We start from the raw sequence: 18163 nt of genomic DNA on the forward strand, positions 1-18163 counted from the left end.
GGAAATTAAGCCGTTAAACGTTTTTCATGTTAAGCGTTTTAGAAAGCATTTTATCCGCGCACACAATTTAAAAAGATTCAAACGGACACAGAGACACAGACAGAGTGAAAGACTAGATTTTTCTCTCTCGATCAGGTAACGTTACGCTACAAGTGATTTCAAAACATTTCAGCCGGTTCTAATTTGATTTTTGGATGCTGTGAACATGTTTAGATAAACTGTCAGGCGAGTTTAGTGTTTATTGTTGTTTCTGCAGTTAAAAAGACGAAGTTGAAAATTCTGGCTATACTTTCGTTATTTTAATAATTTATTTATTTCAATTTAATTTATTGATCACTCAGGGTTATCTAATTTAACTATTTGTGGCTTGTGTTTTGAATATATGTTCCCCTGCACTTTAGGCACTTTGCACATATTTGTTCTGCATCTTGTGACTTGATTCTGACTTATTTCATTTTGTATTTTTATTTATTAGAAAGGTATATTCTGTTCTAATTTAATTCTGTAAATTAGTTGTTGATTATTTTTCGGTGCATCGATATTGCGCTCTGTACTTAGAGCCTGCGCGCACAGGCAATTTAGCCGATTTAATTTGATTTGCATTTGAAATGCAAATCCTGTCTGCAGTGTGGCCTTTCTGCAGTTATTTATGTTATTTCTTAGTTTTATTGATCTGAAATGTTTTTATACATTTTCTTCTATCTTTGTGTGATGTTATGTACATCGTGGCTTTAAAATGTTAAAGCCTCGCCCCCTCCACAACCCCACACACGATTCGACTATTAGTCGACTATAGGGAAGACTTGACGATTCTGATTCGACTATGAAAATCCTTAGTCGGGGACACCCCCAGAAGCAATAATGAGTTTTGGATTTTAAACAGTGTGATACATGGATTTTACTTGGACCTAAAGCATATTTTGTCTAATTCATGGCTTTCAATAGAAATTAGTGGAATTTTGCCATAAAAATCTTTAAAGGCCGTTTTCTCAAAATGAGTTTTTTCTCACACTCCGAGTGACGATTTTCCACTTCTGTAGCACCAACATTCACCAAACTTTACAGTCGTATTCCTAACTATATTGCGAAGGTTTGTCACGAGGGATTTGTTGATATATCATTCTTGGCCTGATTTATATGACATTTTATGCCTAAAAATAGGGCGGAAATCTATTTTTTAAGGCTGTTGGCAGTATTTTCTGATTTACAGGGTAACAAAAGGAGACATTCATAATCCCCTCAAGTAATGTCTTTTCATTGAATACATCAACAAAATACAAAAATCATTTTGAACTTTGTTTTTTCAAATGGTCAGATTCGTCAATTCAAAATATCTGCAAATTAGTGCATATTTTATTAGATACAGCCTGATTAGCCATATTTAAACATAAAATTACAGAAAACTTGCAATACATTTCTTTCTTCTATTCATGCGAGTAATCACCTGGTAAAGTTTCATGGTGATATCTGTAAGTTAAAATTTTTACCCCATTGACCTGTAGTGTCTCGCCTTAAAGTAATGTAATCGTCTGGTTTTAGTCAGGTTTCTGTCAAACACAGCACAGGGTTATAATCAGTAATCATATCATTAACAATAAGTGCTTTTGAAGTAAGGGATTGAATATTCAGTAACCCGAGCTTTATCATTTGTTCATCCGTATTATATCTGCTTTTTATTTGTTGAACATCAATACAATTTTTACCCTTAAATGGGTTTAGGAGTTTTTTGTATGTCCTAATTCGGGGAACAGACACAGTCTCTATATGATGATATCTAGGTGAAAGAGTCTCTATGTGATGGGATTTATCTGACCTCAGTGACGTGAGACAGCTAGCAGACGGTCGGTTTACCCAGACCTGAGCCCCAGATTGTCATTTTTGAGCTAGAATTCTAGAAAACTAGAATTGGGCATCATGACCAGTAGTGTAAATGCGGCCTTTATGAACCAATACTAGAGACTCGACTTGGACTTGAACTGCATGACAACACACAGGGCAACACGTAGATAGCAGCCCTGCATCAGTAATCCAGACAGCAGGAGAGAGATTGCAGCTCAGCAGTGGGCTGGTTCATATACCACAGTTTTACAAAGGTACGCAAGTTAAGAACCTCCCTCTGATCTCCTTAAGTGCCCAGATATACTGAACCATGAATATTTATACCACTTAAAATAAGTGAGAAAGCAAGATAGAGCATCTTTTTCTTGCTGTATTTCAGTGGAAAAAAACCCTGCATTTTATTCACTAACCAATCGCAATCCAGTTTATGCAGACTTTAAATGTGCTGAAATAGCACAAATATGGCATGTAATTTAGGCTCATTATAGCTTGCACCTTTTTCACAAAACTCAGCACTATGTGCCTGGTTAAAATCAAGCTTTTACCAACAACAGAAACCACCCATTCCTGGTAGTATTACATTCTATATCATGACCAGAGGTAAAAATGTGAGACATTCACAGAAATCATTCTTATGCTGCTTTGGTGCACAAGAAAATGTCTAATTATTATCAATGTTGAAAACAGTTGTGCTAGATTCGCCTTTTGTCTGTGTTGTCTTGACTTACTCACTTTCACATTAATTCTCGTGCACTGGCTTGTTCTCTAAATTGAACATCCAATCAGAGTTACCACTCTCACCGATGTCCCCGACGCTAATTCAACATGCTGAATCGGGCAAACTGCTGCTGACGAGAGCCGACATGTGGAACACAATGCAAAAACTAGCCCGACGGCCGACCATCGGCTAGGTGTGTCCCGGCCTTAATAATAGTAAATGTCAGACTTTACTGTCAGAAAAAGCACTATTCCGACAGGACTAGTTTTTCCTGAGGAGGTCAGCTAATTTCATTGTAAACAGAACAACTTCATTGTAATCCTGCCACACCACCTGGCTAAAAATTACAAAACAAATTACCAATTTTTCGGCTAACCCATGGGTCCTCTGAGAAATCTAATTCTGTCTGGGTAGGAATGTCTGTAAATTCAGAATATTTTTCACAACGTCTCCCCTCATTTATTTTGACCTTTGTCAAATACCGTAAATAAAGCCAAATTTTCTAGTTGTGCTTCCTGGTGCACCTTCATTATAGATTTAGACCTTTTTCTAACACTCTAGGTAAAATAACAGTTCAATTACTGCTGGCATTTAATCTGATGTAAAATGAATGAATTCCTTCCCTTAATATACATAAATGTTGTAATTATAACACATATATAATTTACATAAACTGTTTACTTTAACAGGATTCAGGATGACCTTCAATAACACTTGATTCCAGACAGACACTCTTATTCCAACCTAAAACCAACAGGCACAGCAAATCAACATGTTATCACAAGACATCCTGTCAATAATTGTAACTCAAACGTCATTTGGAAAAGGAATGCTGTCTAAATAGTCCAATATCTGAAAAAACTCAACTTTCTTAGGAGTACAGGATCGGCCAGAGGGCAATGTTTACATAAACGCAGAAGGGGACCAGACTAGAACACTTTGTAAGAGGCACTTTTGCAAAGAAATAAAGCTATCTCTTACTTTCCTGAAGACATAGAACACACACACACACATCCATTTGAAACTGTTTCTGCCACCCCAGCAGTGGGTTGTGGACTCACCCTGTTAGAACGACCACAAAGTCCATTACGTTCCAGCCGTTGCGTAGGTAAGAGTCTTTGTGAAACACAAAGCCCAGGGCGATGATCTTAATGCCGGCCTCGAAACAGAATATTCCGATAAAGTAGGGCTCTGTGTCGTCCTGTAGGAAGAGAGAGCAAAAAGAAGGACAACTTGTTTTTTGTGTGCCTGAAAGAAGAGAGGGTCTATTGATGCATGGATAAAAGATATAAAGCAGAATAGAGAATATAGATTGAAGCTTTTCACTTTTTTTGCATGACAGGGTCAAGATGCATGGTTTTGCACTGTGATGGGGAAGGTGAAGATATGACAATCTAAATCCATTGAAAGTGTTTTACATGGTTATTATTGTTAACTACAACTATAACAAAAATATTTCAGTTAATTGAAATAAATCTAAAATAAAATATAAATATTAGTAATTAATAACTAGTAACTAAACAAAATTCAAAATATTAGAAAAAAAATCATAAACTGCAAAAAGGTTTAACTAGAAATAAATAAAAATTAAAAATTAAACTAATGAATTAAGCCCAAATAGCATTTAATTTTTTTTAAAAAAACATAATGACAAAAGCACACAACAAAATGACTAAACATTAAACTAAAATTAACATGAAAACTGGAATTATAAAATAAAGGCTTAATTAAACAACATTAAAAACTAAAATAACACTGGTGCATCAAATAAATATTTTTAAAAATATAAAAAAATTTGTGTATATATATATATATATATATATATATATATATACACACACACAATTTAATACAATTAAATATTTATATAATAATACATTTAATTTTAAAACATTTCATATGCTATTAGTACCACTGAAACCAGAACATTCTAACTTACAAAAAAAAGGGTCTCCAAATTCTGAAACCTAATAAAACTGAAGGAAATATACCAAGTATAGTTATTGTTTATTTGAGTGTCAAACACCTTTTATGGTGCCCAGCCCTCATGGGCTTATTAGACACAACAGCTTCACACATATCACCAAAATAGCCACGTGATATAAGACAAAATCTCCAACATAGTATAACTAAACCACAAAGATAAATACACATACAAATAGAGATGACATACGGGATATCATACAGGATACAGAATACTTTGCCGTAAACACCAGGCTTTTTCTATAAATTTTGCCAAAGCAAAAACATGATTATCAAACAGCCAGCACAAAATCTCCCCTTCATATTTCCAAAATATATCAGGATTTTTTAACTGAACTAATTCAAAAAGATAGTTCCTTAAATCATAGTATAAAGGGCAATAAAAAACAAAGTGAAATTCATCTTCCACAACCTTGAGATCACAGAATTCACATAAACGTAAATGTTCAGGTATACCCTTAAATCGACCCACTTTTATACCAAGTATAAGTTAAGGAAACTGTTAGAAGAATGTACTTAAATAGATTCAGTCCTGGCTACAGCATGTCGCATTGCTTTTGAACTCATTCCCATTAATGTCACCAGAGCCCTAAGGCTCTGCAGGCACTTACACTGGACTAACCTCTCCAGAGCTCTGCTCTCAGAAATCCCTCCCACTTTATGAGTGCAATTATCAACCCTGCTCGCAAATAAGTCTTCTTATGGTGCTCTTTTTGATGGGAACCTTATCCTAGCAATATAATTCTTTAAGATAGTCTTCAATAACAACAGCATGATGCCATTTTGTGATGATACTTTGGTACAGCGAGGAAAACGCTGCACTGGTAAATCTTTCTTCTCTCTGTAAAAATAAATGTGCCTTTGGCAAAGCATTATATAACATTCCATTAGCAAACACAAAATAATTAAACAAACAAGAAATAACTTCATGTTGAATAGTCCCTAAAGGTGCCCAAAGTTAAATCACATTCTATTGGTGTATATTTTCTCAATAATAGTCTAATTATCGTTGCGGTGCTAGACAGCACCTGTCTTGTTGTCTCTGTGAAATCACTTGGCAAAAATGTGCTTGCAGGAGCAGATGTGAGGCTGTGCATAACGAATGATTTATGGAAGCGGAGACATGAGTGAGCGTTGCAGCAGACAGCATATTTCAATCTATTATGTATAGATCCAAAGAGTTTATTAATAATGAACATCGTGTCTGTAGTGTTTGGGTATCAGGGGGCCAGTTTATCTCTGCAACAGGTAGGGAATCGGTTGCGTTGCAGTGTTAACCAAACAAGATGTTGATGAATTTGACAGGTTGAGGTTGAACCCTTACTACAGGGAATAATGAAGAATGAAATAACTCTTCAGTTAAGCACTGCCACTATCTGGCAAAAAACACAGGTCCTTAAAGGGATAGGTCACGCTAAAATAACAATTGAGTCATTTTTACTCACCCTGGTGTTGTTTTAATGTCTTATGCCCTCCTTTCTTTTTTAGACCACAAAAGGAGAATTTTTTTTAATGCCTCTCTCACGCTCGTCCATATAATGTCAGTGAATAGCAACCAGCATCAAGCTTTTAAAAAACTAAAGCAAAATTATCACAGAATGGTCCCATGCAACACGTGTAATACATTCCAAGTGTTCTGGAGTCAGGATTTTTGTTAAATAATACATAAAATTCTGCTTTGTTTTTCACGAAACCCTATCGTATACCCCAGAACACTTGGAATATATGAAACGTGTCGCATAGAACCATTTTGTGTGTCACGGCTGGTTGAAATACAGGAAGAAAAAGGTGAGCTGGATCTATTCGCAGGCCAGCAGTTCATTTATTAACAAAACTCAAAAAGGCAACAGAAACTCTCAAGAAATCTCAGAATCAACACAGGAACAGAACAACCAACTTTGAATACCAAACAAAGACTGACTGAAAACAAACACAAAATATACAAGCCTGAAACAATCAAAGAAACGAGTAACAGGTGAACAACTTAGGGTGCTTTCACACTCAGGGCCGGCCCGTGGCATAGGCGGACTAGGCAAATGCTAGGGGCGCCACTCAATAGGGGCGCCAAAATGAGTGAACGAGTGAATTTTTTTTTTTAGATTTTTTTTTTTACTAATACTATTTTAAAAACATTAATTCAAAATACTACAAAATAAAGCAAAAAACTCCACAAAAACTTAACTAAGTCCCCCGACTCCGGCACATCAATCTTCCCCCGCCCAGCGAGTGCTTGAAGTGCGTCAGAAACAGAGCGCGCGATCAGTTCACTCTTGGTAATTTGTTGTGTAGCGTCGCCCCTCGCTGCATCCAATGTAGACAGCATTTCTTTCGTTTGAGGGCACTTAACACACTCAAGCACCCCGTAGAAACGGGCCTGGCAGCTCGTGCCAGGTCTAGACATGGTGAAAGTTACCTGATTGTGACGGATGGCCAAATTTACATGACATGTTTAGATTAGCATTATAGTTTGCAATAGATACAGTGCCAAACGGAAGAGAAGAGGATAAAAGGGGATAAAGACAGAGGTAATGTAATGAATTAACAGTTTATCTAATTGCATAGTAGTAAGATATATAATTTAATGGCAGTTATTTTTACCTTAAACTTTAAGCTAACAATTGTTCTGAGTTCTCCAGAGGCCCCAGACAGTGTGATTTGTAACAATCACATCAGTTTTTTTAGACGCATTCACTATCACTTTTATTAATTAATGTTTTACTCTACAGTTGTGCAGTTTTGAGGGGGATATTTCATTTTTTAAATTTATTTGCCAAAATTATTAATGATATTTATATAGGCTACAGGTTTATTAAAAGTAGCAACGTTTTATGTGAAATTAGCATTAAAGAAGACATTTCGCAGTTTCATTCATGGTGAAAACATGAAACGTGCCATAGTTTAGTGGAAGATTGCAGCCATCAACTGCAAAACAAACACTTTTGCTAGCGCTCAATGAATAGTTTGGATAAAACAGTGATGTCATCGTCCAAATGTCATTCATGCACAGAGCGGCTATATATACACTGAACAAAATTATAAACGCAACAAAACTGTAAAGCTGTAAATCTGCCTTGAAATAATCTATATTGTAAAAAGCGCTATAAAAATAAATGGGACTTGACTTGAATGCTAGGTGTAATGCTCTTGTTATTTGTGTTTAGGCTGTAATGTGTGTGTGTGTGTATATATATATATATATATATATATATATAAGATAAATAATCATGAACACAATGACAGGGCGAAATGGGCTCTTATGCACCAGGTAAAATCTTGCCTAGGGCAACAAATTGGCCAGGGCCGGCCCTGTTCACACTTACAGATTAGTTTGAAATGGGGCATGGTTCGCATGAAAAATTTAAAATATGAAAGCTGTTATGCGGATCCGGGTGCACACTGGGGTACCGAACCCAAGACTACCTGACGGAGGTGGTCTGAGTTCGGTTGCACTTAAACTGTGCCACGATTCGCATGAATGTGAAAGCAACACAAGCTCGGGTTTGTATTTGTTCAGTAAGTAAAGCAACCTGCGCATGTGTTTTAGCTGATTACATTGTATTTAGCTCAATAAAACACATGGGATGATAAACCCAAGTGTCGTTTACTAAGCTGCGCATAATAGCACCAAATAAATAAAAACACTATATGGACCCGCGTTCGGTTTTCTATCATGCGCCGTGTACGTTTGTGATGACGAAAGATGAATGCAAATACACCAGGGTTCGATAGAATCAAGTTGAGTGTGAAACCAGACTAACGCTTCGCGGGGCACCGGGAACCATCGCACTCTGACTCGGACCGCAACAAACATATCCAGTGTGAAAGCCCCTTAAATCAATCAATGAGAAACCATAGACACAAACTTAAACAGAACAAAAACATGTGCAAAACCCACCCAAAACAAACGAAGCACAGATCACCCGTGACACTGTGATACTTTTGTGTCTTTTTTTAAAAGCTTGATGCTGGTTGCTATTCATTGCCACTATATGGACAAGCATGAATGGGACAAAAAGAACCATATACTGCATAAGATCAACACCAGGGTGAGTAAATTATGACTTAATTTTTTAATTAAGGGTGAACCATACCTTTAAAGGACAAGTTCACCAAAATATGAAAATTCTGTCATCATTTATTCACTCGTGTGATGTTGTTCTTAACCTGTCCGACTTTGATTCTGTGGAAAAGAACAGCTTAGATGGTTTTCAAAGCATATAGTTCCAATAAGCACCAGAAAGCACCATCAAGGTCCATATGTTTTGTGTACTATATTCTTAAGCTCAATTAAGTCTTCTTAAGTAATAAGGCAGTTTTATGTGACGAATAGACCAAAGTTAAGTCCTGTAAACCTGCACTCCTTTTTTGAAGAAAATCATCCCTTCACAATAGTCTCTCAATGTCATATCATTCCACTTAATCACATTTTTGTGTGTATATATATATATATATATATATATTAGTATATACAGTATATTAGAAATTAATAAACAAGAAATGTATACTTTCATTCAGCAAGGTTGAATTAAATTGATCAAAAGTGACAGAAAATGTCACAAAAGTTTTCTAATACAAATAAATTCTTTTGAATATTCTAATCAAAGTATTCTGAAAAAATATTACATATCACAGTTTTCACACAAAAAAGCACAATAGTAAGCAGCTCTTTTTTTAAAAGGAAGGCGACATTTTTCACAAAAAAGAAGAGTATCCTTCATTATATGAAAATATAACAGAGTAAACATACCTTTTGTGTTCCACTAAAGAAGGAGTCATTTGGGTTTGAAACAATATGAAGGTGAGTAAATGACAGAATATTCATTTTTGAATTGAAGACCCCCTGTGGTGAAAATCAAGTTGTAATGTTGTTGACATGTTTATGTGGTATTTTTAATATGCTTTAAGACAAACCTTGTGCAAATTCATCAGTCAACACCATTGGTGAGTATTTCCTCCTTAAAAATGCAGTGAACCAAAGTTTGAAATCGCCCGTTTCCTACCGTCACAAAAATGCAACCAATCCTGTCAATCTACAAGGCTTTTCTCCACTGACTTTCTATGATGTTCAAAGCGTTTCAAAGGATGCTGATTTTTAGAAGGCAGCTGTCTGACTCAGAGATGGTGAACAGTAACATGGTTTGTGTAACATTAACATCACATTATTAGCTGTTTGATAAAGTAATCAAGCCAAAGAATAATCATATCAATTACCGTTGTGTGTCCGACGTTGTAGAGAGTGATACATAAACATTTTTTTTTTTTGTATCACTTGTAGATTTGTAGACAACCCTGTATAATTTGCAGACAACCCTGTATAATTTGCTCTACCTCTTCTTGTTCTGAATCAGTTTCTGGTTCAAACACATATGGCTAAATTAAACCAATATTTCCACTTGCCTTTGCCATTGCCATTTACTACAGTTGACAGAGTGGATCAGGAAGTCTGAGCTGGTGTGATTGAGTGAAGGGGGGAACTAATTAGCATATTCATTGCTTCGCGTGTAATTTAAGCAAGGGTGTAGAGTTACAGTACATTCAAGCATGAAGAAATTATTTTCACAGGAAAAAACTTTTAAATACGTTGTATTTTGTATTTTCTAGCATCAGGAGGCTGTATTCGAGAGGATCCCATTGACCTTATTGGCTCATGCTGTTTTCATTTCTGTGATTGCAGTGCTCCTCCAGGGAGTATGGAATCCAACATTACCGCCTCCATATTCAACTTTACAAAGAGACCATTACTGACTTAATCCGCCAACATGTCCAGTCCCTGCTTTAATTGTGCAACAACACACTTTGAAGCAGCTATGTTATATCACTTTGACTCAACAGGCACAACTGCTGTTGCGAGCAGGGGAATAAGAGCAAGGCAGTGGATCAAAGCCTGCTCTGCATGGGTTAAGGTCGGATCATGAAGAAGCAGCATTATGCACACATTTGTCAATGGTTCCCAGCAGGATGGGTTTTAATGAGACGGAGACATGGCTCCTGTGTGGAGTGCTTGGGTGGTTCTCAGCGGCCCTGGATGGGAGCTCTGAGAGTGGGATAACAGCCTCTGCTCCAACAGGCTCACCAGTCACCCACGCCAACCAGTGCAAGACCGCTAAAATGATCAATCAATATACTCCAGCGGGGATGTCGGGTGTGTGGGCAGAAAGAAAAGCAAGCCAAATACACAGTTATCTCTGACTCGCTCTGCTTTTAGCAGAATGCATTGTCATTGCTGTTTCTCTCTCCTAAGAGATAAGCTTACAGTCATATTCAGTACAAAATGAATGATCTAATTTCTGATAGACATGTTTGAAGCAATGAAACCTTAATAATCAAGAGTGAATGAAAAGAAAACAGAGAAAGCTGATGCTCACCAAGCGTTCAGACATGGGGGTCTTGTCCATGGCTGGGAGATGCTGTTCGAGGGCCAGTACGATGCAGTTGGCGATGATGGTTGAGAGGATCAGGTACTCAAATGGAGTGGATAAGTCAAGGAAAAATGGCGGAACAACAAACAATGCAAGTCAAGACAATGACAAATCCGAAACATTCTGACGAGGAAGGTTTATAATAAAATTTAAAAAATGCATGGCATATCTTTAGCCTGAGTATACTGGACAAGAAAAGTGATATCTGCTTTAAAATATTGGCTTAAAAGGACAGTGCACATATACATACACACATATATATATATATATATATATATATATATATTACACACACACATACATATACATATATATATATATATATATATATATATATATATATAATTTATTCACTCTCATGTCATTCCAAACCTGCACTAATTTTCTTCCGTGGACCACAAAAGAAAGTTTAGTTTTTTTTCCCATACAATGAAAGTGAATGATTGGACCCCACTAACTTTCTATCATCTTTTGTGTTCCAGAGAAGAAAGTAAGTCATATAAAGTTGGATATATAAGTCAAGAAAATTACAAATTCAAAACATTTTTAAAAAATGCATGATATATCTATAGCCTGATGTAAACTGGACAGAAAATGCACTGATGTGTATGCTTTAAAATAAAAATGTATATAATTTATTTACCCAAACGTGTATGACTTTTGGACAAACAAAAAAAAAATCACTTTTTTTTCTTTCATATAATGATCAGGTCCTATGCTGTTTGGACCCCATTGACTTGTTCCAGAAAGTAAGAAAAGTAAGTCAGAAGAAAGTAAGTCATATAAAGTTGGATATACAAGCATGTCCAACTTCATCCGCATTCATACAGTGCTCTCGTCGTGAAGGGCAATATATAGTATACAGTAAATCTCAACCACTTGCTTGTTGCTTGTATAGTCTCAAAAAGTAAACTATGCTATCGCCTAGCTCTAATCTGCTAAATGTGACTTTAAGGCATAAAGATAATAAGATAGTATAATAACATTAACATCATGATTTTCTGTAATTATTTCCATTACACGAGAGTAGATTTTAAAACTTCATGCTGATTTGTACTCGGCTTTCGCCAAGATAAGCACCAACTAAGATGTAACTTTACAGTAACCTATGCTTCTCCATCCATTTACGCTTCTTTCCAAATGGTGATGTGAATCTCCTTCTGTCTGGTGTTAATAGCTGCAGTGTATTTGCACACACAACGGCTGCAACCACAGTGCGGTCCCCTCATGACAACCGTCTGGATTGAGCAGAGTAGGGGACATCTCTAGGGTCTTCAAGTGGGCACCTTCCGTCCTCAGTGTTTCGTCGACTAGCCCACGACACCTCAAGAGGGCTCGACAGTGACTCTGGCGTCCCAGAGTCACCCCCCTCCGTCCCCCACTCAACTCAAAGTTGCATTGAAACAATCGGTGCCTCCGAATTGTTTTGCTTAATACAAATTTGGAATGACACAAGGGTAAGAGAAGGATGACAGAACTTTTGGGGTGAACTATCCCTATAAGAGCATTCCTTAAGGGTAACTACTAGTGAATTTCCCCAGATACCACACCAAGGACAAAGGAATTGTGTCATTTAAACCCTCAATTACTAAATCATTAGGAGATGAGGACAGAACAAGCCAAACAGAGCTCAACTCACATACATTTAAGCTCAATTAAGCAATTGACAGCCAACATGCCTTTGTGCCCTTGGCATAGATGACCATGTTCAAACCCGCTAGCTGTAATGCTGAATACATTTACACCACTTCACTCCATGCTGGAAATGACAGAGGTCTGGACATAAAAATGAGACATGCTTTCAACACTGAAACATTACAGTGCAGAGATTATGATTACCCATCAGGTTGGCATGATGGTTTCTCTCTCAGTGCAGCCATTTGTGCAACCTTACTGCGTCTATAAAATGTTTGTGTAAGCCCACCAATCTTGTCATTATTAAAATCTTTTTCATCCTTTTTAGAGGAAATACTGAAAGGCTGCTAACATCTTTATGGATGGTCAGCCATTATATTCCATTCATAGGACAGGATCCATTTTTCCAACTCATTTTCCATGCCTGTTCCCTATGGCTATAGTCTTTATGGGATTGCTATTCAAGTAGGCCAGGAATGGAAAGGAAATGTCCAATGGCCACTTCAATCACATTTTTGTCACCCCCCTGAGGGATCTCTACATGCTATGGAAACCTAATACAATAGGTGCCTGGATTCCTGAATTTGTTTGCATCTTAAATGGATTGCAAATTGGAAGCATCAAAAATAAAGACGGAATATCTAATTGTAAGGTGCTAAAAATTCTAGTAATTGCTGGTGACTGGAAAATCAGTGTCGAGATTTCAGGACCCTGGAGAGCGCCAGAGCTCTTCAGAACCACTGTGCTATACAATTAAAAATAACTTGGGCTCATTTATTTCCATTTCGAGTTATGAATTTTAAAATGTAAATGACTCTAACCTTTCATTGAATTAACCGTTGTAAAACGGATTTACAAACAGCAATTTATTATGCATTAACTAGCTACGTCACCACCTGGCATATGTTAACAGCTTACAGTTATGCTAATGAACTATATTAGCCTACTTGGCGAAACTACTACTACTAGGCCTACTAGTAATAACTATTATTATCACCATTGTCATTATTACTAGGCTACTTCTAGTAGTGAATGCAACTACGTATTGAACATTATTACTGTTGCCGCTGGAAAACTACCGTAGGCTACACAGTTATATTATTCAAACAGTAGCTTTACTTTGTTTATAACTGAATAAAATATATTATATCACAGCCCTGAGACTGGTTTTTCTCACTTGGTAAACGTAATCCGGTGGTATTTTGTTCCATGTTTCACCCATGTTCATACTTTATCCCGGGTTATCCAGACATTTCTTGGAAGAATACGACACACCCGCGACCTGTTTAAATAAATGCTTGCCAGTCTGTGTAAACGACGTACAACCGCTTCGAAACACATAGCAAAACAATTGCCTCTTCACTGTTCGACATTCTAACCTATTCCCCTAGATACTTAAACTAAACAGCGCGTAAAAGTTCTAAAGAGTAGCTTATAATAAGGATATGAATATTCAGTAGGGAAGCGCTGAGCCGATTTATGATTGGTTTGTCTGTTTGATAATCAATTCGACGTAACGTTCTAGCGCCGCCTGTTTCATAACACATACATCCATTTGGTGATGTCTAACCCCTTTTGAAACGGTGCTTGATGCTGGGTTAAACTAGCATTTAAAACAGGGTTAAAAAAAATATTAAATGCAGCATGACCAACCATTTCTATCGCTGCCTAAAAATAAATGAGCGACTGCTTTACTTCCCTACGCTTGAATTAGAAAATAAAAGAGGCTGATAAGCCAACACCCTGAAACGACCACCAGCTGCCAAATGCCTTAAAGTGCGTGAACACGTGAAGACAAAAGGGTGCCAATCACCATTTCAGCACGCAACAGTTCATTTGACATTGCCAGATCTAAAAGCCTGTATTATATGCATCAAAATAATAATAATTAACATAAATGTAGAAGTGGAGGAGTAAAAAAAGCTATAGCCTATCCATTTTGCATAGATGATGAATAAGGATATGGCCATTCGGTTATTCTTTTGGCGTATTTCCTGATGACATTGTCCTCGCTGAAGATGAACAAAGAGCGGTTGACAGTGAAACAGTTCTGTTTGGTTTGTTTAGGATTATATAAAGCCATTGTCCTGGCTCGCTGAGCCATCGACTGTTTGTACATTCTTTGACCGCCCGAGGGACCTCCCGCCCGGGCTCCCCCTCTCCCGGCGCCCGCTGGACCTCCATAGCGGGTGGGCAGATCGTCTCCAAAGCGAGCCATCCTAGACATGCAGATATCCAACAGGTAAAATCCAAACTGGCATTAAATATAAGATAGATAGTGCACATTACAGTGCAGACATCTGTTACCACTTAGAGTCTCCATCTGTCTATGTGAAGTGAAATTAAAAATATATATATATAAGTCCCTTTTGACAAGCTCCTCGTGCGCCCTCGCCTCACTCCATTGCTCAGACAATTGCAACAAAAAAAGGAAACTTGTCATCGAAATGTCATTCCCGTTGAGAGCATTTCAAACAATAGAAAATTTGTAACCATCCAATTCGTGCCACATCCGTCCAACACAACCTGATCCAGCTGACAGGTCACGAAACCAAAATGTGCACCATCACTTACGCGTCATGCTACACGGAGAAAACTGTTGTTGGAATCAAAAGCGCGAAGAAAGGTATTCCATATGCACGCGCACACGTCTACGGCTGTTTTTTCTATTTGCCGATGATTTGCTTTCCGCTTACACATAACAATTCCACTTGGAAACGCGTACGGTACGAATGGTGCCAAGTGAGTGGAAGCTGGTGTGCGAGACTCTCACACGTGACGCAAACGGCCCTATATAGGCAGGACCACCTGCTGGAGAGCGCGTGGGGGGGAGGGTGTTTTAATTGATCATCAATGAATGATATTTATAATTATTTATGTATTATTGTTTGCTTAGACCGAGAATTAAATAAAAGCCCCAAGTTAAAGTACTTCATTATTGATAAATGAATAAATTAATTTGAAAAGATTATTTTGTTTAGAATAGAATAGAATAGAATAGAATAGAATAGAATAGCACACTGATGGCCAAAGTCACTGATACAATTACACACAAGCGAATTGTGGCTTGCCTTGTTGTCAATCAGAACATTATCAAGGTGTATAGTGTGCCATTATTTGGTCATTTTTATGTTTAATGTTTTTTGGCAACATACGCACAGTCATAAAACAGTGGGGTTTATTGTTATGTGGTTAATAATCCATTAGGACAAATTTGATGGCTGAAAAAAATTAGGTATCTAAAAGTGTAAATACCATAGACTTGTGGGCCTTTTGCTGTTAAATAGCTATATTTACTACAGAATTTTTTTTCATTATATTTAGTGTGGTTCAAAAAAGGACACATTAACAACAGGAATTTGTTGAAACTATGAAACTAAAGATTCATAGAAGTAACCAGCATGTCCAGATGTGAATCTCCTGGCATTACGATCAGTGAGTGTGAAGGATTTTCTGTGTGCATGCAGGCAGTCAAGAGCCAGAGGCACAAAATCTCACGAGAGACTCCAGGCTGTTGAGCTAATCTCTGGATGTGTGGAAAACCAGAGCTCCATACAACACCCTAGGCATAACAGTGGAAAGGATTCAAGACACAGACACACACACACACACACACACACACACACACACACACGCATGTTGGGTTTTCATGTTTCATGGGGACATTCCATAGACATAATGATTTGTATATTCTATCTCCTAAACCTATCCATCACAGAAAATTTTCACATTTTCAAAAAACATCACTTATAAGCTGTTTTCCTCAAGAGGACCAAAAAATGTCCCCACAAGGACAATGATTTCAGATTGTACCTGAATTCTGTGGGACATTTTGTCCCCATATCTATCTATATTATCTAGTGCAATGAAATTCATTCATTTCAGGTATGCACAAGTGCTTTTGAGGCTACTACAGTATACAGTATATCTTTGTTGAACTTTTAGGACCCCTAGTGGCTAGTATAATGGATTACAACTGGTCAATTGTCACTTTCTGTGACTTCTGGGAAATTCAGCTTAGTTAAGTTCTCTCAGTATTGACCTTTAATAGCATTGCACTTTAAACTTCCAGCAGACCATGATAAAGAAGCTAATAACCTTAAGTGTGGGTTACATTACAAATGACTTTCATCCCCTGCTGCTCACCTCTCCTCCCATGGTGTTCCCTGCTCTTGACACATTTCATGGGCACTGATGATATCTGTGTTCCTCAGGTCACATGGCCTCTCCAGCTCGACAATGGCGTCATATTTGCTAGGTTTAGCAGTGTTCTGGTCGTCTCTTGCAGTTTGGCTCTCTTCATACAGAATATCCTTGCTGGGTAGTTCTGTGAAAGGTGCTCTTCTGTTCCTCTGCTTGCCTGTTGGCTCAGAAGTCTGAGCCCAGGAACTGAACTCTGCCCCCAGAGTTAACATCCGCCAAGTTCCAAGTGTGGCCAAACGGGCAGCTTTATTTTTTTAAATGGGATGAGAGATGACAAACAGACCGACTGATAAATTGTACAAATTAAAGGAGTGAGACAAGTGCATGCTTGAAACGATAAATTGCCAATTATTAAAGTCCACCTATAGTCGATATACTGTATGCCTTGAAACTCTTTGATCACCAAAATGACATATTTAAATGTTTTATCCTGTAAAAAAATGTCATGCCTTAAAATAGCTTGAATGCAACTCTACACCCTTGCTTCATTTAGTAGGCTATACGCGGATCCAAAATACAGGTGCTGGTCATATAAATAGAATATCCTCCAAAAGTTGATTATTTCAGTAATTCCATTCAAAAAGTGAAACTTGGATATTATATTCATTCATTACACACAGACTGATATATTTCAAATGTTTATTTCATTTAATTGTGATGATTAAAACTGACAACTAATGAAAATCCCAAAGTCAGTATCTCCGAGAATTCGAATATTACTTAAGACTAATACAAAAAAAGGATTTTTAGAAATGTTGGCCAACTGAAAAGTATGAACAAGTATGAGCTTGTAAAGCACTCAATACTTAGTTGGGGCTCCTTTTGCCTGAATTACTGCAGCAATGCGGCGTGGCATGGAGTCGATCAGTCTGTGGCACTGCTCAGGTGTTATGAGAGCCCAGGTTGCTCTGATAATGGCCTTCAGCTCTTCTGCAATGTTGGGTCTGGTGTATTGCAGCTTCCTCTTCACAATACCCCATAGATTTTTTATAGGGTTAAGGTCAGGCAAGTTTGCTGGCCAATTAAGAACAGCGATACCATGGTCCTTAAACCAAGTACTGGTAGCTTTGGCAATGTGTGCAGGTGCCAATTCCTGTTGGAAAATGAAATCTGCATCTCCATAAAGTTGGTCAGCAGCAGGAAGCATGAAGTGCTCTAAAACTTCCTGGTAGACGGCTGCATTGGACCTCAGAAAAGACAGTGGACCAACACCAGCAGATGACATGGCACCCCAGACCATCACTGACTGTGGAAACTTTACACTGGACTTCAAGCAACGTGGATTCTGTGCCTCTCCTCTCTTCCTCCAGACTCTGGGACCTTGATTACAAAAGGAAATGCTAAATTTACTTTCATCAGAGAACAT

The 18163-nt window shown here is 37.5% G+C and overlaps 1 protein-coding gene across 1 annotated transcript in view; it reads right to left on the reverse strand.

The window, feature by feature from the left end:
- cacna1bb (calcium channel, voltage-dependent, N type, alpha 1B subunit, b) overlaps nt 1–18163 on the reverse strand; it is a 179632-nt gene that overhangs the window by 158584 nt on the left and 2885 nt on the right. The window contains exons 2-5 of the mRNA XM_077232765.1: nt 16741–17041; nt 14559–14813; nt 10906–11011; nt 3619–3758 (exon numbers count right to left, since the gene is read on the reverse strand). Of these exons, the coding sequence (XP_077088880.1) occupies nt 3619–3758; nt 10906–11011; nt 14559–14813; nt 16741–17041 (802 nt within the window). The remainder of the gene's footprint in view (nt 1–3618; nt 3759–10905; nt 11012–14558; nt 14814–16740; nt 17042–18163) is intronic.

Source organism: Siphateles boraxobius, unplaced genomic scaffold (genome assembly GCF_051911475.1).
Source record: "Siphateles boraxobius isolate OS27281-9 unplaced genomic scaffold, OSU_SipBor_1 18, whole genome shotgun sequence".
Taxonomy (NCBI): Eukaryota; Metazoa; Chordata; class Actinopteri; order Cypriniformes; family Leuciscidae; genus Siphateles; species Siphateles boraxobius.